Raw genomic sequence first — 25,992 nt, forward strand, 5'->3', positions numbered from 1 at the left:
AAATGAGCTGGGGTTTTTTTTTAACGAAAGAAACTGCTGTTCTAAATGTGTCCACTGGATGTCACAATAGCAATTCTGTTAGGCAAGCAAACGGTTCAGTAAGGGGTACACAGTAAAGGGTGACTGTGGCTCCTCCTCCTCGACCCACATGAAACTTAAAACCTGCCGTTTTATGTCTTCTGCTTCAAAAACATGGTTATTTGGCACCCTCGTTGCCCCAAAATGTCTATCAAACACGAGAAAAGTGTAGTTTTGAATAGTTTTACCTCAGATTTTTACGGTTTGTTGAGTCAGCACTGCATTGATACGTGGACATGACAAAGGAGGTATTTGATACCGAGAAAAGTATACATGTGTTTTTTCTTCAATCCTAGAAAGACTGTGACTTAAAAGTTTAATCCTGTCTTTGTAGATACACTGGGACCAAGTCTAAGCTCATTGTGTTTTTTGAAGCCGAACCAATTTCCTCAAAATTTTGGAGGATTATTTGTGATTTGTATGTTCAGAATGTGCATGTTCTATTTTGGGCCAAAGCAAAACAAAGAAAACAACCTGGAGTTGTCTTTATTTGTCAGTTATAATGCCATGATTTTACCATTCCGGCCCACTTGGGAATACATTTTCCTCCATGCGGCCCCTAGGCTAAAATGAGCTTGACACCCCTGTTCTACACTGTCATTCTTAACCACAAAATGTGTATTAATTTATATTTATTAATTGGTTCGATTTAAAGTGACAGTATAATAGAAAAACACACAAATACATAAATACATTTTAATCCCATTCTCAGTGCCCTTTACATGCAAAATAAAAACCCCGTTTCCATATGAGTTCGGAAATTGTGTTAGATGTAAATATAAACGGAAAACAATGATTTGCAAATCATTTTCAATCCATATTCAGTTGAATATGCTACAAAGACAACATATTTGATGTTCAAACTGATAAACATTTTTTTTTGCAAATAATCATTAATTTTAGAATTTGATGCCAGCAACACGTGACAAAGAAGTTGGGAAAGGTGGCAATAAATACTGATAAAGTTGAGGAATGCTTATCAAACACTTATTTGGAACATCCCACAGGTGAACAGGCAAATTGGGAACAGGTGGGTGCCATGATTGGGTATAAAAGTAGATTCCATTAAATGCTCAGTCATTCACAAACAAGGATGGAGCGAGGGTCACTACTTTGTCAACATATGCGTGAGCAAATTGTTGAACAGTTTAAGAAAAACCTTTCTCAACCAGCTATTGCAAGGAATTTAGGGATTTCACCATCTACGCTCCGTAATATCATCAAAGGGTTCAGAGAATCTGGAGAAATCACTGCACGTAAGCAGCTACTGCATCAAAAAGCGACATCAGTGTGTAAAGGATATCACCACATGGGCTCAGGAACACTTCAGAAACCCACTATCAGTAACTACAGTTGGTCGCTACATCTGTAAGTGCAAGTTAAAACTCTCCTATGCAAGGCGAAAACCGTTTAGCAACAACACCCAGAAACGCCGTCGGCTTCGCTGGGCCTGAGCTCATCTAAGATGGACTGATACAAAGTGGAAAAGTGTTCTGTGGTCTGACGAGTCCACATTTCAAATTGTTTTTGGAAACTGTGGACGTTGTGTCCTCCGGACCAAAGAGGAAAAGAACCATCCAGATTGTTATAGGCGCAAAGTTGAAAAGCCAGCATCTGTGATGGTATGGGGGTGTATTAGTGCCCAAGACATGGGTAACTTACACATCTGTGAAGGCGCAATTAATGCTGAAAGGTACATACAGGTTTTGGAGCAACATATGTTGCCATCCAAGCAACGTTACCATGGACGCCCCTGCTTATTTCAGCAAGACAATGCCAAGCCACGTGATTATTCACTCATAGTAAAAGAGTGCGGGTACTAGACTGGCCTGTGGCGGATTATGAAGCCTAAAATACCACAACGGAGACCCCCGGACTGTTGAACAACTTAAGCTGTACATCAAGCAAGAATGGGAAAGAATTCCACCTGAGAAGCTTCAAAAATGTGTCTCCTCAGTTCCCAAACGTTTACTGAGTGTTGTTAAAAGAAAAGGTGATGTAACACAGTGGTGAACATGCCCTTTCCCAACTACTTTGGCACGTGTTGCAGCCATGAAATTCTAAGTTAATTATTAATTGCAAAAAAAAAATAAAGTTTATGAGTTTGAACATCAAATATGTTGTCTTTGTAGTGCATTCAATTGAATATGAGTTGAAAAGGATTTGCAAATCATTGTATTCCGTTTATATTTATATCTTACACAATTTCCCAACTCATATGGAAAAGGGTTTTGTACCACCTGACTATCGTTATTGTTTTAGAGTTCCACACACCCTCGTTAGGGTCAATCCCAGGCGCACTTTGGGCACCCTGAACTGTTCATGATTAAAATCGCAAGGTACTGATTTGGAAATTGTTGTCATTAATAATAATTGCTTTGTACAACGTTGTTTGTTTTTATTTCAAATAAATAAAATGACACATAAGAAGTATGACAAAGGAACCGACACATACTCAGCATTTCCATGACCAGGGCGATGGGTCTCCACATACAGGATGGAGTCGTTACAAGATTTGATCATATTTTTCATCATTTTAATTTGCAAAAAGTGAGTTAATCATAAATGGCATTTTCCAACATGAGTTGTGGCTTTAGACTGTGGAAATCAGGGGTATCCTAGGTGTGGCCCGGGGGCCGTTTGCAGCCCGCAGCTAATTTTTTACGGCCCTCAACACATTTTACAAATGCTTTTTTTTTCTTTGAAGCTGTCCTTGCTCAAAAAATAATAATGAATCCAAACAAATTTTATGAATTATTGACGTATTCAACGCTCCAATTATTTCGTATGAAAAGTTCCACTTTGAAATATTTTTTGGGGAAAATATTGCATATTTTGTGTGTTTGCCATATAAAAAAAAAAGTTTTCTTTGACCAAAATGGCATTAAACAAATTGAAAGTCAAAACTTATTTTTAACACTTATTAGTGGAGAACATTTGCAGAATTTTAGTGGGATTTGTATTTAAACTGGACATTGTAAATGTGCTTTAAAAATAAAAATGAATTCAAATCAATGTTGTTATGAATTATTTATCTATTTTGATGCTCGAATTGCTTCTCATCAAATATTCCACTTGGACATTTTTTGGACAAAAAGAGCATAAAACACTTTGGGGAAAAAAACATAAAAAAATAATTAAAACCTATAATTGGTGTATAGGGCTGAAATTGATCTAGAGATTTAAGCTTTGAAAGTAAAAACAAAAACATGTATGTCTTACTTTTAACACTTTTGAGTGGGGCCCTTTTGGATCCACAACATACTTCTCATCAAATATTCCACTTGGACATTTTTTGGGGGAAAATATTACATATTTTGTGTGTTTGCCAAATAAAAATACAAGTTTTCTTTGAAAAAAATGGCATTAAACAAATTTAAAAAATAATATAAACATATAATTGATGGATAGAACTGAAATTGATCTGGAGTCTTTAGCGTTAAAATGCCAAACAAACAATTATTTTTTAACACATTTTTTTTAATGTGCTCAAAAAATAATATTGAATTAAAATAATAATGATGAATTATTGGTCTATTTTTAAAGGCTCCAATTGCTTCCCATCAAATATTCCACTTTGAATTTTGCCATATAAAACGCAAAGTTTTTTTTGGACAAAAAAAGCATAAAACAAATTGGGAAAAAAAACATAAAAACATAATTAAAACCTATAATTGGTGGATAGGGCTGAAATTGATGTACAGATTTAAGCTTTGAAAGTCAAAACAAACACATGTATGTCTTACTTTTAACACTTATGAGTGGGGCCCTTTTGGATCCACAACATTTTTTTAAAACTGACATTGCAAATGTGCTAAAAAAAAAAAAAATTGAATAATGAATAAAAATCAATGTTATGAATTATTGACCTATTTTAAGGCTACAATTACTTCACATCAAATATTCCACTTTGAAATTTTTTTGGGGGGGGGGGGGGGGGGGGGATATTGCATATTTACTCGTTTTGCTTTAAAAAAAAACAGGGTTTTGGCAAAAGGGGCAAAAGCATAAAAAATAAAAAAAATATATATATTGACAGGTACATCTGAAGTTGATCTCCAGATTTAAGTGTTGAATTAAAATTAATAATAATAATAATAATAATAATAATAAATTACTTTAAAAAAAAAAATGACTGAGACCCTTCCCAGTCCCCAGGACCAAACTTAAAAGGGAAAAAAAATCTATATATTGTATTGGCTTTCAAAAATAAAAAATAAATATGACAATGGCCCCCGCATGCTTTGATGTCTCAGTGTGAGGCGCTCAGTGGAAAAGTTTGGACACCCCTGGTGTAAATAATGATGGATAAATCAATAATTACCACTTCTACCTGATGAATGGAATGGAGTGATGGATGAATAAAGCTAAAACAGGAATATCATTTTGAAACAAAAACCATCTGTAATAGGAATGATGTTTTTTTCCCTGTGCAAAATTCAGGCGTGACATCAACACACGATCTAGTCAAGAGTGGAAAACAGAATGAAAGAGATGTTTTCATCCATCCAGAATATCACAGTCTTACTCCAATAAAGTCCGACCTGTTTTTGGTGCGTGACCTGCAAAAAGGAACAAGTCCCCTCGTGTTTATCTGCCGTCCAAAGCCTTGTCCCGGGCTATGACCGACTCGTTAAACTTGATCATGAGTGTGGTGCCTTTGTGCCAGTGGGCGGTCACCTTGGCGGGGAAGCCGCTGTGCGTGAGGATGGCCTCCACGATGCCCGCGGTAAAGGCGGCGCAGTTCAAGCTGCTGTTCTCCTTGGGCACGGAGATGTAGGCGTTGATGAGCGGCTCCTTCTCGATGATGTAGTACGTCTTGTCGTCGTCGTTGGCCTGCTCCAGCTTGTCCGCCTCTTTCCCAAACAAAGACTTCCATACGTTCACCTAAAAGGGACAAACTTGAATACATTTTACAGCCACCAAACACTACCGTATTTTACGGACTACAAGGCGCACTTAAAATCCTTTTTTTCCGTCAAAATTCGAAAGTGCGCTTTATAAACCGGTGCACCTAATGTACGGAATGATTTTGATTGAGCTTACCCACCTAGAAGCAATTTTATTTATGTTAAAGTTACCCAATGATAGTCACACACACACGAGGTGTGGTGAAATTGTCCTCTGCATTTGACCCATTCCCATTTTCACCCCCTGGGAGGTGAGGGGAGCAGTGAGCAGCAGCGGTGGCCACGCTCAAGAATTGTCTTGGTGATTTAACCCCCAATTCCAACCCTTGATGCTGAGTGCCAAGCAGGGAGAAAACGGGACCAGGGTTTGAACTCACGACCTACCAGTCTCAGAGCGGACACTCCAACCACAAGGCCACTGTGCTGGTCAGTGGCCTTGTGTCAGTGTCATTTCGTACATGGTGTAATGATAAGTGTAACCAGTAGATGGCAGTCAAACACAAGAGATACGTGTAGACTGCAATATGATGGCAGTCATACGCAAGAGGTACGTGTAGACTGCAATATGACTCAAGTCAACAACACCAAAATTTTATGTTCCATTGAAAATATAGAACATTACACACGGCGCTCAAAAATCTATCAAAATGTTTTAGTACGACTTTGGTAAGCTATGAAGCCGGACCGCTTGATAGCTTGTCGGCGCATTAAACATACAAGTATTATTAAGGTGTGTGTATAAGGTAAGACATATTATCTGGCGTTTTGTTGCGCAATATTATGCAAAAGCAACTTTTCTTACCTTCTGGTACCTGCTGATCTGTATTTGGGATCTGCATAAATCCTGAAAAATTGCGCGCGTCCGCCTTTGTAGTCGACAAGCTTCTTCTTTTTCTCTATCTTCTTGTTATGTGGCATTCATCCTCCGCGGTTGCCATTTCTAATATAAAGTAGTATAAAGTTCTAACTTATATCTGTCAGTAAACTCGCCATGAAAGCACTAAAAACTACCGGTGTAGTGAGTTTACATTATTCAACCAAGGAATTTGAGTTATTAGAGAGTTCTGGTCGGATGTTTTTTCCCGGGACACATATTGCCGGATGAGGAGATGCTGCTCCGTTATCAAAACATTAATTAATTAAAACAAATTAAAACACTTAGCTCCATATTTTGACACTTCTTCCCCTCCCATCCTTGCACGCTACACCGCTACAACAAAGACGACAGGGAGAGGACGCTGTCGAAGGTGAGCCACATAAATAAGACCACCCACAAAACGGTGCATCCTGAAGCGACTGTCAGAAAGCAACTTGAAGATGATCTGTAAAACATCATCCGTACAACATTTTGACCAAAGAACCACCATGACATGTTATGTAGACCACAAGGAAGTCTTTTACATTTAGAAAAAAAATAATAATAATATGACTCCTTTAATGCGCCCTATAATCCGGTGTGCCTTATATATGAAAAAAGATCAAAAATAGACCATTCATCGGCAGTGCGCCCCACGGTCCGGAAAATATGGTACCTCCGATAAAATGTGGGCCGCCACAAATAGATTTGGTGCTAACAATACATATCGCCTTTGACACGTCATCGATTACAATAAAAAAAATGTTATTTTCTTCTTCCGTTGGAAAGAAACGGAAGACGCTTATAGCAAGGTTGGTTGCGTGAACAAAGACACTCGCTTTCTCGCAACCGAGCAACGCAGGAGGTGATCACGTGACACGATAGCAGCCAATCGGGTAACAGTATCGACTTTCAGGTTTGGTTGCGCCATCTTTTCGTCTCTCGGTGGATTATTTGCATAGAGCAAGAAGAGAAAGTAAAAATGAAGACATTTGTGGATAAAACAGGAGAAGTCACCTGGGCCGTGTGGCAGGTTTTTTTTAGAATTTTTTAAGTTTTTAAAACAGAAAGAGTCAGACCAATGTGGTCTGTAAATGATGCAAGACCGCTAATACCACACCACCTTAGCCGCGCTCACCCTTTAGAGCACAGCTGTAACTTCCAGACATGGCACCTGCAGAAAGTAGTTCTTCTCAGGTTTCTCTGTTTACATTTTGCACTATTTTCTTACACCTTATGAAGCATTTCGTACATATTCCTTATTTTTGCACCTTCATTTTAGGAGCTTATTGTTAAGTGCTCAATGTGAATTTACAATTGTGTTTACATTTTTGGACTGTTTTCCATGCGTGTGTTGACATTTCCTTTCTGCCTTGATAGCTGAGGGAAATATAATCAGAGGAAGGTTATATTTCAAATTTGTAAAAAAAAATATATAAATATATAAAAATGTTATAATAAAATATAAACAATATATTTATAATATTAATAATATAAAAAAAGAAATAAAAATAAAGATAAACATTATGTATATATATATATATATATATACATATATATATATATATATACACATACAATATGTATAAAATATAACATAAATATTAAAAATACATAACATGTTTACATTTCTTATTTTTTTCTCCTGTTCTTTATATTCCATAGCTCATAAAAAATTATCGATGTCGACCGATATAAAACACTTTTACCATGATACAGTTTTCAGCCATGTCGCCCAGCCCTAATATAATACATTGCGCTATTTTCCTACACTTTATGAAGCATTTCTTACATATTCCCTATTTTTGTACCTTCATTTTAGGAGCTTATTGTTAAGTGTTCAATGTGATTTTACAATTTTGTTTACATTTTTTGAGTGTTTTCCATGCATGTGTTGACATTTCCTTTCTGCCTTGATAGCTGAGGGGATTATATTCAGAGGAAGTTATATTTGAAATAAAAATGTTTACAATTAAGGTACTTTCTCTCCTGGTCCTGATTTTTGATAGGTCACAAAAATATCACTAAATATCGATATCAACTGATATAAAACACTTATCATATCGCTCGGCTTTTGTGTGCATTGTAACAACACTTCTTAACTTCTTACTCAAATGGTCCACCAGAGAATAAGAAGGCGTAGCAGGAGGGATCAGTGTTGACAACTTAGCTGCTGTATTTAGCGTGTACATACAAAGGGTGTAACGATAAATCTATTCAGATTTGATAATACTACAAAGGGTGGTATCAGTATATGACGATACGAGAGGGATTAGATCGATATTTTTGTTTTCTTAAAATCCCTTTTTTGATGTTTCGTTAGTGTTTATAAACTCAGTGAATAATTTCCTTGACACAGGAGGACTTTGAGGGCAAAAACCAAAAGGATGTAAATGAGTGGTAGTTAGTAGTTTTTGCTTTTCTTAAGTTATTGTGTACTACATTCTTTGTTTTGCTCAAACAATCGTACGTAATAAAAAACAGAATAAGGAAGTAGTTTAAATATTGTGTTGATATTGTTACACTGTCAATAACACTCACCACTGAACCATTTCCTGTTAACACAAGTGAGCAGTAACAGTATTGATATCGGCCGATGTCACTCATGGATGATCGGTATTGGAAAAATATGACATGCGTATGTGTCATGGCCAATTATGCAAGTTTGACTATGATGTCATCTACTGTATTCCCCATCCCTCAAATCCATTGCAGTCCAGTGGGAAACACGTTAGTGAGCACTAGGGTTGTCCCCATACCAATATTTTGGTACCGGTACCAAAATGTATTTCGATACTTTTCTAAATAAAAGGGACCACAAAAAATGGCATTATTGGCTTTATTTAAACAAAAAAATCTTAGGGTACATTAAACATATGTTTCTTATTGCAAATGTATCCTTAAATAAAATACTGAACATACTAGACAACTTGTCTTTTAGTAGTACCGTATTTTTCGGACTATAAGTCGCAGTTTTTTTCATAGTTTGGCTGGGGTTGCGACTTATACTCAGGAGCGACTTATGTGTGAAATTATTAACACATTACCGTAAAATATCAAATAATATTATTTAGCTCATTCACGTAAGAGACTAGACAATTAAGATTTCACGGGATTTAGCGATTAAGAGTGACAGATTGTTTGGTAAACGTATAGCATGTTCTATATGTTATAGTTATTTGAATGACTCTTACCATAATATGTTACGTTAACATACCAGGCACGTTCTCAGTTGGTTATTTATGCGTCATATAACGTACACTTATTCAGCCTGTTGTTCACTATTCTTTATTTATTTTAAATTGCCTTTCAAATTTCTATTCTTGGTGTTGGGTTTTATCAAATAAATTTCGCCAAAAAATGCAACTTATACTTCAGTGCGATTTATATATGTTTTTTTTCCCTTCTTTATTATGCATTTTCGGCCGGTGTGACTTATACTCCGGAGCGACTTATACTCCGGAGCGACTTATACTCCGAAAAATACGGTAAGTAAACAAACAAAGGCTCCTAATTAGTCTGCTGACGTATGCAGTAACATATTGTGTCATTTATCATTCTATTATTTTGTCAACATTATGAGGGACAAACTGTAAAAATTTATTATTAATCTACTTGTTCATTTACTGTTAAAATCTGCTTATTTTCTGTTTTAACTTGTTCTATCGACACTTCTGTTAAAATGTAATAATCACTTATTCTTCTGTTGTTTGATACTTTACATTAGTTTTGGATGATACCACAAATTTGGGTATCGATCTGATACCAGGTAGTTACAGGATCATACATTATATCATTGTAGTCATTGTAGTCATACCAAAGACTATAAAAATGGGACCCATTACCTCCCTGCTTGGCACTCAGCATCAAGGGTTGGAATTGGGGGTTAAATCACCAAAATGATTCCCGGGCGCAGTCACCGCTGCTGCCCACTGCTCCCCTCACCTCCCAGGGGGTGATCAAGGGTGATGGGTCAAATGCAGAGAATAATTTCGCCACACCTAGTGTGTGTGTGACAATCATTGGTACTTTAACTTTAACTTTTAGTATCGACGAGATACGCTATTGTACCTGGTATCATACAATGGATGTCAGGTGTAGATCCACCCGTGGCATTTGTTTACATTGAGGAGTGCTAGCTTATGTTAGCGGTGAGCTATTGTATCCTCCTACGGTGTGTAGTGAAGCATGTTTAGCTATTCCTCGTCCTGCAGTGATGATACTTGTAAGAAATGTACTTTATTTGTCACCATGGGAGCAAGGATAAGTGATTTAGAAGTAGCTAAAACACTGCCGACTGCGGATGGAGGTTAGCCGCGAGCTAGCTAGCCATGTCTTACAGCACTTCTTGCAGAGCGGTTTCAGTGTTATAACTTCACCGTTATCTTTAGTTTTTAAGCCAAAATGCGTCCATTCTTCTTTTTTTGTCTACACACTGTGTCTGCTTGTAAGTACTCTGTGTGTGTGCGCTGCCGAACATGCTCCTCTGCTTGTAAAACCAGCAATGTCATGGCGTGACTACGCGGCGTCATGCCCGTCAAAAAAACCCAGAAAACCGGTATAGTACCATTTATGATTCATTAGTATCGCGGTACTTTACTAGTACCGGTATAAGCACAAACACATTTAGAAGCATCCAATGTACAGACCTTGATAAAGAGCAGCATGTTGAGCACTTTGGTCTCCCGTTTGCCGTTCTTCTCCCTCATAACCAGCACGTCCAGCATGCCGGCCCCCACGCTTTGGCCCATGTCGGCCAGACGCGTCTGCAGCTCAGTAACCGAGTACACTCGGCTCTGGCAGTACTGCACCATCTCGGAGAACAGCAACGCAAACGCGCTCACGCTGACTTCCGTCTTGGGTCTGGTCAAGGGGCGCTCCAAGATGGTGGATTTCCCTCGGGTGAACCGTGTGTCCATTATCTGAGTGAGATGGAGAAGTGAGGAAAACAGCAACAAGATAATGAACCACATTAATTTGCAGATTAATGTATCGCCAACGTGTTTCTGCAATATTTTTGCAATTGTTACACGTATACTTTTTCTGACATGAGTGGTAAAAATGGGATGGATCTCTAACAAAGTAGATACAGTATGTGTGTATTCGCCGCTGGCAGGATAACGGAAGTGGTCACTTAGATTGTGCAATCTAAGTAGCGACCGGACCACTGTTTTCAGAATTCAACTGTGTTGTTGTTGTTTTCATCGCCACTATGCACCAATACTCATGACCAGGGTTGTAACAGTATAATGATAAACTGTGGTAAAATTCCAGACGATTAGTAAAACCTTTAACATTTTTTTTTTTAATTAAAAAACGTCATTTGTTGCAGTTTCACTTTGAAAGTGCAACATAGCGTCTTTCCGTCAGCTGCTGTGACTGAGAGTTAGCATGCAGCAGGCGATGTGTCAGGAATGTTGCCACAACTTGTTTATAAAGTATTTACTTTGTTTACTGCTCACTTTGTCAGTGCTCCAATAACATCAATACTAGCTCAAATGTTTTGTCATCTTATCGAATTGAACGCAGGCTGAGTTATCAGTGAGACACAAAGATTGTGTATTAGATGTGTGAGGTATCACTCCTGTTTATTTTTGTTGGCCAAACTGAAGTACATGGTTGTGGAAGAACAAAGTTTGTTTATTTGACTTCATATTCATTAGCCAGATTGCTTTGTGTTTTATTTTGATATCAAAAAGTAAACACCATGTTTTTTTTACATTATTGTGTTTTTTTTCATGTCACAAAGTTATTACTTTAAAAAACATTCATATGACATAGAATTTTGTTAATGTTTTAATGATGTGTAGTAGAGATGTCCGGTAATATCGGCCTGCCGATATTATCGGCCGATAAATGCTTTAAAATGTAATATCGGAAATTATCGGTATCGGTTTCAAAAAGTAAAATGAATGACTTTTTAAAACGCCGCTGTACGGAGCGGTACACGGACGTAGGGAGAAATAAAGAGCAGCAGCCCCTCCCCTCTCCCCTCTCCCACACACAACACAGGAGTTGCAGCACGACTGCAGCATGAGAGGTTTACTGGCGACGCTTGATGACCTCATCAAACCGCTGCGAGCGGAGCATAACAACAACAAGAGTGTGTTGTTGCCGGTGCTGTAGCCGTGGCTAACAAGCGAGCTCGGTCGGTGACTGACTAACAACACCATGTCTATGGTTTGGGATTATTTTAAAGTGTGTCTGACGGATAGAAAACTGGCAATTTGCAATGACTGCAAAAACTTGGTTATGCGAGGAGGAACCAAGACATCTTCCTTTAATACGAGCAATTTGATCTCCCACCTCTTCAAGAATCATAAGGAGATACACGATGAATACAAGCGGAAGATGGATGACAAGCAAACACCCAAAAAAAGTAGTACCACACAGTTGTCGCTTAAAGACTCCGCCTTGAAAAAACAAAAATACAACAAAAACCACCCGAAGGCGAAAGCCCACATTGTGGTCAGGGACAACGCACGCAATATGGCAAAAGCTACGATGGCTAGTCTGCCCTGCATGGCGCACACTTTGCAGCTTGCAGTGAACGGAGGTGCCCTGTCTCAACGCAGCATTTCAGAAGCTCTGGCTGACTTGTAGGCCACTTCTAGCACTCACCACTAGCTTCAAACACATTTGTGTTACTCATACAAATACGTTAGAGCAGGGCAGATTGAGCCCAGTTTATACTGATGTACAGTATGCCAGGCAGTCTTGCACTAAATGAGGACTATGTTATTGTTTACTTTATTACTCTAGTATACTCTGGACTCAAACTGCGTGTCTTCATTGTTTTTGTAGCTGTTGTTTTGAGGCATGTTAAAAAGAAATAATGCATTTTGTGAAAGTCAAAGTATAGTATTTCCCATAGTTGTAGTGAGTATCAGGATTATCTCAGGGAGAGCATGTCCCAAATTCCAAGCTGCTGTTTTGAGGCATGTTAAAAAAAATTATGCACTTTGTGACTTCAATAATAAATATGGCAGTGCCATGTTGGCACTTTTTTCCATAACTTGAGTTGATTTATTTTAGAAAACCTTGTTACATTGTTTAATGCATCCAGCAGGGCATCCCAACAGAATTAGGCATAATAATGTGTTAATTCTACGACTATATATATCGGTATTGGTTGATATCGGAATCGGTAATTAAGAGTTGGACAATATCGGAATATCGGATTTCGGCAAAAAAGCCATTATCGGACATCTCTAAGGTGTCGTTAATTCCTATACGACAAATTTCTGCTCAAATGCGTAATGGCTCTGTCTCGAAACAGCATGTACTTGTACATACATTTAGTACACGTCAATGTACATAAGTTAAAAAAATACTTCTCTCCATCAAACTGTAAAAATAGAGATAAAGGCATCATGTAATGAAAACAAGCTTACACGTTGATACTATTAATGAACACAAACACAAATATTTGGATAACGTTTATCTACAGCCTTTTTATTCGACATTACCAATGACATGATGGCGTCACGGTCACACCCCACCTTAATACTGTTTTACCTAACATAATTAATAATCGTGATTTTAATACTGCTCAAAATAATAATAATTATTATTTTGGCCATAACCGTGCAGCCCTATGTGTAAGACTCGGTATTATCTATATTGACAAAAAGTGCAATTACGCCTTATGTCCATAAATTGCTATCTTGCACAATTTTCACTTATATTTTTATTTATTTATGTAATCATTTTGTTTTTGCCATATTACTTTTTTTATAATTCTTGTGTTGCTTTCATATGCACAAGTCAATTTTCTACTTGAGGTAGACACATACATTAGGAATGTGTTGTTTGGGTTTTTTAGATAAAACTTAAAAGATTTCAGTGTAATATTTTTTAGCACATTTAAAAATACAGCGTTATGTTATGTTACTTTTAAAGTTAATTTCACCTAAAAAACCCCCACTCATTTTTAAGGTGTAGCACCTATGGTGGTGTGCCTTTTAAATAATGTTGTAGTAATAGTAGTGACTTTCTTGTCCATATACAGAATCCGGTCAAGTTATTTTGTTGTCACGTTATCGAACTGCGCATGCAAGTGACATTAGGGCCTGTGCAGGTTTACAACGGAGTCTGACAAAAATCACATTTTACTCCCAGTGTCAACAGTTAGCTGGAAAAAAAACACATGTTTTCTGTTTCTTTAACAAGCTTTCCAACCTTTTTAAAATGAGGCAAATATTAAGAAAGTTGTGTTGCGTTTTATATTGTTACCAAAAAGTAAACACCATGTTTTGTTTTGTTTTACATTATTGTGTTTTGTTTTTCATTTCACAAAGTTATTACTTTAAAAATCATTCAGATGGCATAGCATTTTGTTAATATTTTAATGATGTTAATTCCTATATGACAAATTTCTGCTCAAACTCTTAATGGATCTGTCTCGAAACACAGTAATTGTGAAACACATTTTTCTGTTTCTTCAACAAGCTTTCCAACCTTTTTAAAATGAGGCAAATATTAGGAAAGTTGTGACATTTTTAACAAAAAGCCCACACCTAAAAATCATGAGCCCCATTGACTTTGTATTAAAGTTGACCATAAATTAGTGCAGTTTCACCACTTTGAAAAAGTTATTGACGTTCTTATTATCTATCACAGGGAAAGGATACTTATATCCCTAGAATCGACATTACAATACCTGTCTGATAATACTGCTTTAAGGTAAATATATTAATAACATTTTACGCACTTTCCTAGACATATTAGTCGTTTTAATAAAAAGCTATTCAGGAATGTTGCCACAACTTGTTTATAAAGTCTTTATATTGTTTACTGCTAACATTGTCAGTGCTCCAATAACATCAATACTAGCTCAAATGTGTTGTCATCTCATCGAATTGAACGCAGGCTGAGTTGTCAGTGAGACACAAAGATTGTGTATTAGATGTGTGAGGTATCACTCCTGTTTATTTATGTCTGTCTGATAATACTGGTTTAATAAAAATATGTTAATAACATTTTACACACTTTCCTAGACATATTAGTTGTTTTAACAAATGGCTATTACCGGTACTTTGTTGAGTAATAGGTGGAGCTATCCGGATTATTACACTCGTGAAGAAGGTTGTTGTACCGAAATCTGTTACCCATCGGAATTTGTAACTCCAGGGGGCGATGTTCCCATGACGTTTGTTTGATGGTTAAACGGCAAGCCCAAAGAGGAGGAGAAGAAGAACGCTTGCGTAAATGGCGTAAACTATCCTTAATGCTGAAACGTTAGTTGTCAGAATTTCAGCATTAATAATAACAATGGACTCATACTATAATGAAAGTAAGTCATTGATTTCCAGAATATGTGTAATTTATTAATGCTGAAATTCTGACAACTGACGTTTCAATCCATGATAGCTTTTAATCCGGAAAATGTATGTGTGTGAGAGAGAATCAACAGCTGATACAATGGACTCAAACTATAATGAAAGTAAGTCATTGATTTCCAGAATATGTGTAATTTATTAATGCTGAAATTCTGACAAATGACGTTTCAGCATTAAGGATAGTTTACGCCATTTACGCAAGCGTTCTTCTTCTCCTCCTCTTTGGGCTTGCCGTTTAACCATCAAACAAACGCCATGGGAACATCGCCCCCTGGAGTTACAAATTCTGATGGGTAACAGATTTCGGTACAACAAGGGCATTGACACCATTGCTGTATGTGAGGTCAACACTTCCTGTTATAATGTAAACATACATACAGGAAATCATACTACATATGTCCCCACACAAGAAAGACCTCAGTTGCTATTTTTGCCGATTACTGTCAAACAGATTAGATATAACACCATGATTCTCATGGCGTGCATCATTTTCCCTATCCATAGTTTAAACGAGGTTTTCGTTTTTTTGCTAGAACATTAAATGCTAGCAGCTAGCTGTTAGCTATGTAGCTAGCTGCCACCTCCTAAACAGGAAATGGCAAAATAGCTACTTCCGGCGAGTGATTACAGTTGTTTTAAAAACACGTTTATTGACTTTATAAGAAAATGCATTAACTATATAGACGTAAGAAATGTGCTTTTATGATGAACTAACCGTACAGTAGCTGGAGGAGCTGTCGGTCTACTTCTTCGTTGCCGTCTTGCTGTGTTTTGCTGTGTGTTGATTACTCAATACCGCCATCTACTGTATTGTCATGAGACAGCACCTTCAAAACGAATACCAAATCCAGTGAGTATCTTACTAAAAAAATAGAACACATATGTTTAAACCCTACGTAGTATTATTATTACATTAAATAAACATAACGTTCGCCAATATTTATCGCAAAACAGGCTTCACTAGTAAAGCATATGGACACGAACTGCCCAACAGTACTGCAGTTTTCAAACGAATCGTCTTACCTCTTGACAACCACTAGAGGCCGCAAGAGGACAATTTAAAAAAAAGCCCGAGCACCGCAGCAAGCTTCGCAAGGGCCTTATTGAAATTGCTGTGTTGTTTTCTTTTATACAAACCCCAAAACCAGTGAAGTTGGCACGTTGTGTAAATCGTAAATAAAAACAGAATACAATGATTTTCAAATCATTTTCAACCTATATTCAATTGAATAGACTGCAAAGACAAGATATTTGACGTTCAAACTGGAAAACTTTGTAATTTTTTGCAAATATTAGCTCATTAGGAATTTGATGCCTGCAACATGTTTCAAAAAATCTGGCACAAGTGGCAAAAAAGACTGAGAAAGTTGAGGAATGCTCATCAAACACTTATTTGGAACATCCCACAGGTGAACAGGCTAATTGGGAACAGGTGGGTGCCATGATTGGGTGTAAAAGCAGCTTCCATGAAATGCACAGTCATTCACAAACAAGGATGGGGCGAGGGTCACCACTTTGTGAAGAAATGCGTGAGAAAATTGTCAAACAGTTTAAGAACAACTTTTCTCAACGAGCTATTGCAAGGAATTTAGGGAATTCACCATCTATGGTCCGTAATATCATCAAAAGGTTCCGAGAATCTGGAGAAATCACTGCACGTAACATCGAATGCCCGCTAGCTTGGATCCCTCAGGCGATACCGCATCAGAAACCGACAAGAGTATGTAAAGGATATCACCACATGAGCTCAGGAACACTTCATAAAACCACTGTCAGTATCTACAGTTGGTCGCTACACCTGTAAGTGCAAGTTAAAACTCTCATATGCAAAGCCAAAGCCATTTATCAACAACACCCAGAAACGCGGCCAGCTTTGCTGGGCTCAAGCTCATCTAAGATGGACTGATGCAAAGTGTAAAAGTATTCTGTGGTCTGACGAGTCCAGATTTCAAATTGTTTCTGGAAACCGTGGACGTCGTGTCCTCCGGAACAAAGAGGAAAAGAACCATCCAGATTGTTCTAGACGCAAAGTTGAAAAGCCAGCATCTGTGATGGTATGGGGGTGTATTAGTGCCCAAAGCATGGGTAACTTACATATCCATGAAGGCACCATTAATGCTGAAAGGTACATACAGGTTTTGGAGCAACATATGTTGCCATGTAAGCAACGTTATCATGGACGCCCCTGCTTATTTCAGCAAGACAATGCCAAGCCACGTGTTACAACAGCGTGGCTTCATAGTAAAAGAGTGTGGGTACTCGACTGGCCTGCCTGTAGTCCAGACCTGTCCCCCATTGAAAATGTGTGGCGCATTATGAAGCCTAAAATACCACAACGGAGACCCCAGACTTTTGAACAACTTAAGCTGTACATCAAGCAAGAATCAGCCACAATCAGACAGTCCGATACCCCATACTCTCTGAGCACTCCCCATAGGACTTCCCGGGGTACACGATCGAATGCCTTCTCCAAGTCCACAAAGCACATGTAGACTGGTTGGGCAAACTCCCATGCACCCTCAAGGACCCTGCCGAGAGTATAGAGCTGGTCCACAGTTCCACGACCATGACGAAAACCACAATGTTCCTCCTGAATCCGAGGTTCGACTATCCGGCATAGCCTACTCTCCAGTACACCTGAATAGACCTTACCGGGAAGGCTGAGGAGTGTTATCCCACGATAGTTAGAACACACCCTCCGGTTCCCCTTCTTAAAGAGAGGAACCACCACCCCGGTCTGCCAATCCAGAGGTACCGCCCCCGATGTCCACGCAATGCTGCAGAGTCTTGTCAACCAAGATAGCCCCACAGCATCCAGAGCCTTAAGGAACTCCGGGCGGTTCTCATCAACCCCCGGGGCATTGCCACTGAGGAGCTTTTTAACTACCTCAGCAACCTCAGCTCCAGAAATAGGAGAGCCCACCACAGATTCCCCAGGCACTGCTTCCTCATAGGAAGACGTGTTGGTGGGATTGAGGAAGTCTTCGAAGTATTCCCTCCACCGATCCACAACACCCGCAGTCGAGGTCAGCAGAACACCATCCTCACCATACACGGTGTTGATAGTGCACTGCTTCCCCTTCCTGAGGCGGCGGATGTGGTCCAGAATCGCTTCGAAGCCGTCTGGAAGTCGTTTTCCTTGGCTTCCCTGAATTCCTCCTGTCTGAGAGTTTTTGCCTCCGCGACCGCTGAAGCCGCACACCGCTTGGCCTGTCGGTAACTGTCCGCTGCCTCAGGAGTCCTGTGAGCCAAAATAACCCGATAGGACGCCTTCTTCAGCTTGACGGCATCCCTCACCGCCAGTGTCCACCAACGGGTTCTAGGATTACCGTCACGACAGGCACCAACTACCTGGCGGCCACAGCTCCAATCAGCCGCCTCGACAATAGAGGCGCAGAACATCGTCCACTTGGACTCAATGCCCAGCACCTCCCTCGTGACATGTTCAAAGTTCTTCCGGAGGTGGGAATTGAAACTCTCTCTGACAGGGGACTCTGCCAGACGTTCCCAGCAGACCCTTACAATGCGTTTGGGCTTGCCAGGTCTGTCCGGCATCCTCCCCCACCATCGCAGCCAACTCACCGCCAGGTGGTGATCGGTAGAAAGCTCCGCCCCTCTCTTCACCCGAGTGTCCAAAACATGAGGCCGCAAATCCGATGACACAACTACAAAGTCGATCATGGAACTGCGGCCTAGGGTGTCCTGGTGCCAAGTGCACATATGGACACCCTTATGTTTGAACATGTTGTTCGTTATGGACAATCTGTGACGGGCACAAAAGTCCAATAACAAAACACCACTCGGGTTCAGATCCGGGCGGCCATTCTTCCCAATCACGCCTCTCCAGGTTTCACTGTCGTTGCCAATATGAGCGTTGAAGTCCCCCAGTAGAACAAGGGAATCACCCGGGGGAGCACTCTCAAGTACTCCCTCGAGTGAATCCAAAAAGGATGGGTACTCTGAGCTGCGGTTTGGCGCGTAAGCGCAAACCACAGTCAGGACCCGTTCCCCCACCCGAAGGCGGAGGGAAGCTACCCTCTCGTCCACCGGGTTGAACTCCAATGTGCAGGCTCTGAGCCGGGGGGAAACAAGAATTCCCACCCCAGCCCGTCGCCTCTCACAGCTGGCAACGCCAGAGTGGAAGAGAGGCCAGCCCCTCTCGAGAGAACTGGTTCCAGAGCCCTTGCTGTGCGTCGAAGTGAGTCAGACTATATCTAGCCGGAACTTCTCCACCTCGCGCACTAGCTCAGGCTCCTTACCCCCCAGCGAGGTGACGTTCCACGTCCCAAGAGCTAGTTTCTGTAGCCAAGGATCGGACCGCCAAGTGCCCTTTCTTCGGCTTCCGCCCAGCTCACATTGCACCCGACCTCTATGGCCCCTGCTATGGGTGGTGAGCTCATTGGAGGGGGGACCCACGTTGCCTCTTTGGGCTGTGCCGGCCGGGCCCCATGGGGACAGGCCCGGCCACCAGGCGCTCGCCATCATGCTCCACCTCCGGGTCTGGCTGTAGAGGGGGGGCCCGGTGAACCACGTCCAGGCGAGGGAAATCTGGGTCCTTCATTTTTATTTTTCATGGAGGTCTTCGAGCTGCTCTTTGTCTGCTCCCTCACCTAGGACCAGTTTGTCTTGGGAGACCCTACATAGCTCCTAGGATCATTGGGACACACAAACTCCTCTACCACGATAAGGTGGCAGCTCAGAAAGGAGTGAAAGAAGTCCATCTTTTTTTTTAAAACCTTTATTTATAATATGCAACATTTACATACAAGCAAATGAATAATAATGATCAAAACAAGTACAGAAACAGTACAAAAACTGTACAAAACAGCGCCAGGGGGTTGTAAACTCAATAAAGTAACTAAAATAGAATGCAAAATATGTAACCATAGAAATCTTATAAGTAGACGCAGCATCGTCAGCACTGACGAGACGCGGGGCCGCCATCTTGGAGTGGTGATCCGCTCCACTCAGTGCAATTCATTTGGCAGGAGCAATGAACTGTCAGCGCATTTAATTCATCTTACTTCACTGAATACCACTGATTTTCATGCGTTTTTTTTGTCATACGTGTAGCTATGATAAAGGACACATGTTCTGGTGTGTTTTATTATTCATAGTTTGCTTAACAGTAATAGAATATTCTTATATGCTATAAGTGACCAGACGTCTGAGATCAAAACTGGGAATATAATCCCAGAGAACGGGGGAAAAAACGGTCAGCTATTTTTAAGTTAAAGAAACAATATGATTAAGTTATATATACATGCGTATATTCTACATAAACAATGTATGAATACATTAGATATCTATATATCTTAGGGATCTATAGACTGTATCTCTGTTGCTGCAGCAGCAGAGAGTTTATTCTGTCTTGACACTTTGTATCAATATTTTGTATTACATTCTTCCCTTAAATGATCATGTTTATTTATTTCAACTTTATGTTATTCAAGTATGACATTTTTAAATTTAATTAAATTTCATTGACAAGCAATTATATTATGGTCATCATACTCTTGTTTGCTAGCAGCTACGATTTCAGTACTATTGAAGATCTTTGCTCCTTCTCAACTCTGTGGTAATAATATTTTCACAAAATACAACCAATAGTACGTTAATGTTATATCTTACATGTGAAAAGTAATCCCCCGATTCCTATTTTCAACAGTCCGCTCATTTGAGCAGGAAAACGCTGAACACCAGCCCGGCATCTTTGTTTTCTACCTGTCAACTGTCAGTTTAGGCTGCTCGCTGGCTCCTCATCACCACTTCAAGATGGCGGCCGAATTTCTCGCGTCACAGCAGCCAATGCTGCGTCTACTTATAAGATGTCTATGTATGTAACAGTGTAAAACCATAGGCTCACGCAAGTTCCGTAAATATTCCAAATTTGGAGCATAGCATCATAGTTTTCACAGCTTTTACATTTACGAATACAAAATTTAGCCAATAGTATAATGAGGTTGCAAAGACTATTTTTTTTGTCCTTAAACGCGATGATGATAACCGTGATATTGTTTGTCACGACAACCGTGGTGTTTCTAATTAAAAATAAAACGTACGATGTGCTCAGCAGCCTTAAATGTAAAGAAATCCATCATTTTTTGTATATATATATTTTAATAAATCTTTATTTATAATATGCAACATTTACATACAAGCAAAACTAATCGAAACAAGTATAGAAACAGTACAAAACAGCGCCAGGGGGTTGTAAAATCAAAAAAGCAACTAAAGTAGAATGCAAAATATATATATGTAGCAAAGTGTAAAGCCATGGGCTCACAGAAGTTCCGTAAATAATCCAAATTTGGTGCACAGCATCATAGTTTTCGCAGCTTTTTGGTTGCTGGTGGTAGAAACCGTTTTAAAGTAAAGTTCAAGTCCATCTTTTGTCTTTTAAAAAAAAATTATTATTATTATTATTTTTATATAAACCTTTATTTATAGTAGTAATAGTAGTAGTAAATTATATTAATATAGCGCTTTTTCTCTAGTGACTCAAAGCGCTTTACATAGTGAAATATGTATATATATATATATATATATATGTATACATATATATATATATATATATATATATATGTCTTAATAAGGTTATCCAAAAAAATAGTGCTCGATACATTAACACATCCGACACATATGTAGGATTAACCGAGGGTGAATTCAAAACCAGATGGAACAACCACAAGGCTTCTTTCAGGAACAAAAACCTGCGAAATACCACAGAACTCAGCAAACACATTTGGGACCTCAAAGACAATAATGTTGAATATTCAATAACATGGCAAATTCTTGCATCCAGCACACCTTACAATAGTGGTAATAAAAGATGCAACCTATGCTTGAAAGAGAAACTGTTTATTATTTACTGTCCAGACCTGTCATCCCTCAACAAGCGCAGCGAAATTGTAACAACATGCCGCCATAGACGGAAACACCTCCTAGGTAACACATGAGCCAATCACCACGCCCCTAGGCCAGCCTGTACCCACCCACTCTGTGCCCTATATAAACCATGGTATGCGAATGCTCCCATTAAAATCTCCTGACGATTGAGGGTACCCCCCCTCATGAAACAGGCCTGTAGAGATGAAATAGTCTTGTGATTTTTTTTTCCCCACACATACATATATATATATATATATATATATATATATATATATATATATACATATATATATATATATATATTTATGTATATAGTTATAAATTTCAACATTTACAAACAGTTGAAAATAATAATCAAACTAAGTACAAAAAAAGTACAAAACAGTACAAAACAGCGCCAGGGGGTTGTAAATTCAAAGTAACTAAAATAGAATGCAATACATATACATACATATAATAAACTAAGTGCAAAGCCATAGGCTCACTCAATAAATAGTAAATAACTATTTATTGTAAATAACTTACATTTGGAACACAGCATCATCGTTTTCACAGCATTTTGGTTGTTAGAGGTAGAGAGTGTTTTAATGTAGAGTTCTAAATCTCAGGTCGGGTATTGAGAAATTTACATTTATGAATATAAAACTTAGCCAATAGTATAATGAGGTTGCAAAGGTCAAATTCCTTTTCAAATTTTTTTTCACACAGTGTAAATAGTCCACCTTTTGTCCTAAACAGGAAGTGAACTCCCGTGACGTCATCTAAACCGGAAGTGAATATAAACACTCTAAAACCATTACAAAGAAGAACGGAAAAGAAACACATTTAAACACACACACGAAAAATATATATATTCATGGTTATTAAGAATCCCGAACAATGTTTTTCAGCCAAGAAAAGTACATTGCGTGTCTATTTATTCGTATTTTATTTCATATTCCTAAAATAAAACTTGCTTAAATTATGCCACTTATTATAAGTACCTATTGAGCACGTACAACAACAACGCGATGACAATAACCGTGATATTGTTGGTCACAATAACCGCGATGTGCAATGTCCATATCATTACATCCCTACAAACAACCGATATGCATTTTGTGCATATAGAAAAAAAGCCTTAAAAAAAAAAAAAAGTGAAACTCCACAAAGTTGGTGCTCGGGGATGTGACTCCCAACTTCTCGTCACTTCCCCGGTGACGTTACGTACGCCACCGCCGCCGCCGTTACCGCTGCCGCTGCCGCCGCCGTGGCGTGCCTGCAGAGACGCAACAACATGGAGTCCTGTGCCTTGCCCCTTGCAAGCGAGCCATGCAAAACACCCCCAAAAAGCCCAGGGAGCGACGCCGAAAGAGCGGACTTGTGCGTGTGAGCAACCGAGCATCGGGCTTCTTCCTCGGTGACCTGCTATGACGAGCGCCGCTTAGGCTGCGGCTCCTTCCCCTCCATCCACCAACCAGGCCGATATCAGTGAGTATATGGAAACTGCAGCTTTTGAACAAAAAACGCTACCGTGTACAGTAAATGCATGTTTCTTGTGTCCACCTGGCACACGCAGGCTAACAAGCTGCAGCACCTTTTTGACGTGGGTGTTTTCTTGCAGCCTTTAAGAGGGGACACACACAGGACATGGGCCTGGAAATAAAAGCACATCTTTATGTAACCAGTCCGGAGACACTGAAGAGCAGTCTGGTGAAAAAAATGGGCCCGGCTGAGCTAAACCATGCAAATCCTGCGCCTCGGCTCTGATTTGAGCCCACAGTTCAACTTGGGAATGGGTTTAAAAGAGAAAAAAAACAACAATGTGCGCTTCATGTCTGCAGAAGTGGAGGAGCGCACCATGTAGGCGGGCTGGTCGCCAAGTGGGACTCCATACTGCTCTCTGGGGGGGCAATGGAGCCGGGAGGGCCACCCCTGACCCCAGGAACCAGCTATGTGCCCCCACCGTTGAACTCTGCACAAAATCCCTCCACCCCGACCTCCCCTGACAGCACCTTACAGGTAAAGCCCTCATGTCACCAACTAAAAAGAGAGAGTGCCCAAAGAAAATGTGAGAGACCCTCGTTTCTTAACCCACCCTAATCTGTTTCCCAGCTGTGGTCCGGTACTCAGTGGTGATACACTCAGGGTTCGTACGGGTGCTTAAAGGCCTACTGAAATGCGATTTTCTTATTTAAACGGGGATAGCAGGTCCATTCTACGTGTTATTCTTGATCATTTCGCGATATTGCCATATTTTTGCTGAAAGGATTTAGTAGAGAACATCGACGATAAAGTTCGCAACTTTTGGTCGCTGATAAATAAGCCTTGCCTGTACCGGAAGTAGCAGACGAGTAGCGTGACGTCACAGGTTGTGGAGCTCCTCACATCCACACATTGTTTACAATCATAGCCACCAGCAGCGAGAGCGATTCGGACCGAGAAAGCGACGATTTCCCCATTAATTTGAGCGAGGATGAAAGATTGGTGGATGAGGAAAGTGAGAGTGAAGGACTAGAGGGCAGTGGGAGCAATTCAGATAGGGAAGATGCTGGGAGAGGCGGGTGTGACCTGATATTCAGCTGGGAATGACTAAAACAGTAAATAAACACAAGACATATATATACTCTATTAGCCACAACACAACCAGGCTTATATTTAATATGCCACAAATTAATCCCGCATAACAAACACCTCCCCCCTCCCGTCCATATAACCCGCCAATACAACTCAAACACCTGCACAACACACTCAATCCCACAGCCCAAAGTACCGTTCACCTCCCCAAAGTTCATACAGCACATATATTTCCCCAAAGTCCCCAAACTTACGTACGTGACATGCACATAGCGGCACGCACGTACGAGCAAGCGATCAAATGTTTGGAAGCCGCAGCTGCATGCGTACTCACGGTACCGCATGTGCTCATCCAACTCAAAGTCCTCCTGGTAAGAGTCTCTGTTGTCCCAGTTCTCCACAGGCCAATGGTAAAGCTTGACTGTCATCTTTCGGGAATGTAAACAATGAAACACCGGCTGTGTTTGTGTTGCTGCATCCGGCCGCAATACACCGCTTCCCACCTACAGCTTTCTTCTTTGCTGTCTCCATTGTTCATTGAACAAATTGCAAAAGATTCACCAACACAGATGTCCAGAATACTGTGGAAGTTTGCGATGAAAATAGACGACTTAGTAGCTGGCCACCATGCTGTCCCAAAATGTCCTCTACAATCCGTGATGTCACGCGCAGCGTCATCATACCGAGACGTTTTCAGCAGGATATTTCGCGCGAAATTTAAAATTGCACTTTATTAAGCTAACCCGGCCATATTGGCATGTGTTGCAATGTTAAGATTTCATCATTGATATATAAACTATCAGACTGCGTGGTCGGTAGTAGTGGGTTTCAGTAGGCCTTTAAAAACCTTGAAAATGCTCGGATTTTATTGTTCTGTTTTCAAGGTTTGAAAAATGCTTGAATTTTGGGTGAAGTGCTTGGAAATGTTTATTATATTTCTCGGCAGACTGACTCCATAAGCTAATTATAAAATGGAAACAAGTAAAATTAAAGCTGCACGCAGCGATGGACGGGACCGACTTTGAGGGCTCATAAAATCCAAACCGGAGCAGTAATTAAAACTCTTTCATCAGAAGGGTTCAATCTCTGTCCTGTGCTAATTTGAAGCCGACACGACAAATGCGCTCAGAGGAGATAATGTTTGAAAAAAGGTGACTGTTTTTACTCAACTTTTGTTTTGAGGGGGGAATTGCAAACTTCCTGTTGATTTTAGCTGGGGGTTGTCAGTGTATGAAATCTAGGTCTAAGTGAGACCTACATAGAGGTTTTTGTTTCATGTCTCTACGACATTCCTACTGGGAGTTAGAGGCAGTTTTGTCTGTGTTTTCTTCCCAGGGAGCGCTAGAGCACAATTTAGAGT

At 39.8% G+C, this 25,992-nt stretch overlaps 3 protein-coding genes across 6 annotated transcripts in view; 1 reads left to right on the plus strand and 2 right to left on the minus strand.

The window, feature by feature from the left end:
* The window catches only part of mcoln1b (mucolipin TRP cation channel 1b), a 58,419-nt gene extending 54,410 nt beyond the window's left edge, over positions 1 to 4,009 (minus strand). The window contains exon 1 of the mRNA XM_061973507.2: positions 1 to 4,009. This exon is cut by the window's left edge and continues 524 nt beyond it. The gene's annotated coding sequence lies outside the window, so the exon portion shown is untranslated.
* A 1-nt stretch (position 4,010) lies between these two features.
* On the minus strand, positions 4,011 to 15,982 carry trappc5 (trafficking protein particle complex subunit 5). 2 transcript variants are annotated; one of them, XM_061973505.2, is made up of 3 exons: positions 15,901 to 15,982; positions 10,494 to 10,766; positions 4,011 to 4,965 (listed from the first exon to the last, which is right to left on the minus strand). In XM_061973505.2, the coding sequence occupies exons 2-3, from the start codon at positions 10,761 to 10,763 to the stop codon at positions 4,669 to 4,671; spliced, it is 567 nt and encodes a 188-aa protein (XP_061829489.1). In that variant the 5' UTR covers positions 10,764 to 10,766; positions 15,901 to 15,982; the 3' UTR covers positions 4,011 to 4,668. The 2 variants fall into 2 exon arrangements, with proteins under 2 accessions (XP_061829489.1, XP_061829490.1); XM_061973506.2 differs by having other exon boundaries at positions 15,906 to 15,966.
* Positions 15,983 to 23,199: 7,217 nt separating this feature from the next.
* Positions 23,200 to 25,992, plus strand: part of wizb (WIZ zinc finger b) — a 143,170-nt gene continuing 140,377 nt past the window's right edge. For all 3 annotated transcript variants that reach the window (XM_061973503.2, XM_061973504.2, XM_072915706.1), the window contains exons 1-2: positions 23,200 to 23,546; positions 23,900 to 24,077. In XM_061973503.2, coding sequence (XP_061829487.1) covers positions 23,970 to 24,077 — 108 coding nt within the window. In that variant the 5' untranslated portion in view covers positions 23,200 to 23,546; positions 23,900 to 23,969. The remainder of the gene's footprint in view (positions 23,547 to 23,899; positions 24,078 to 25,992) is intronic.

The sequence above is a fragment of the Nerophis lumbriciformis genome, linkage group LG22, assembly GCF_033978685.3.
Source record: "Nerophis lumbriciformis linkage group LG22, RoL_Nlum_v2.1, whole genome shotgun sequence".
Taxonomy (NCBI): Eukaryota; Metazoa; Chordata; class Actinopteri; order Syngnathiformes; family Syngnathidae; genus Nerophis; species Nerophis lumbriciformis.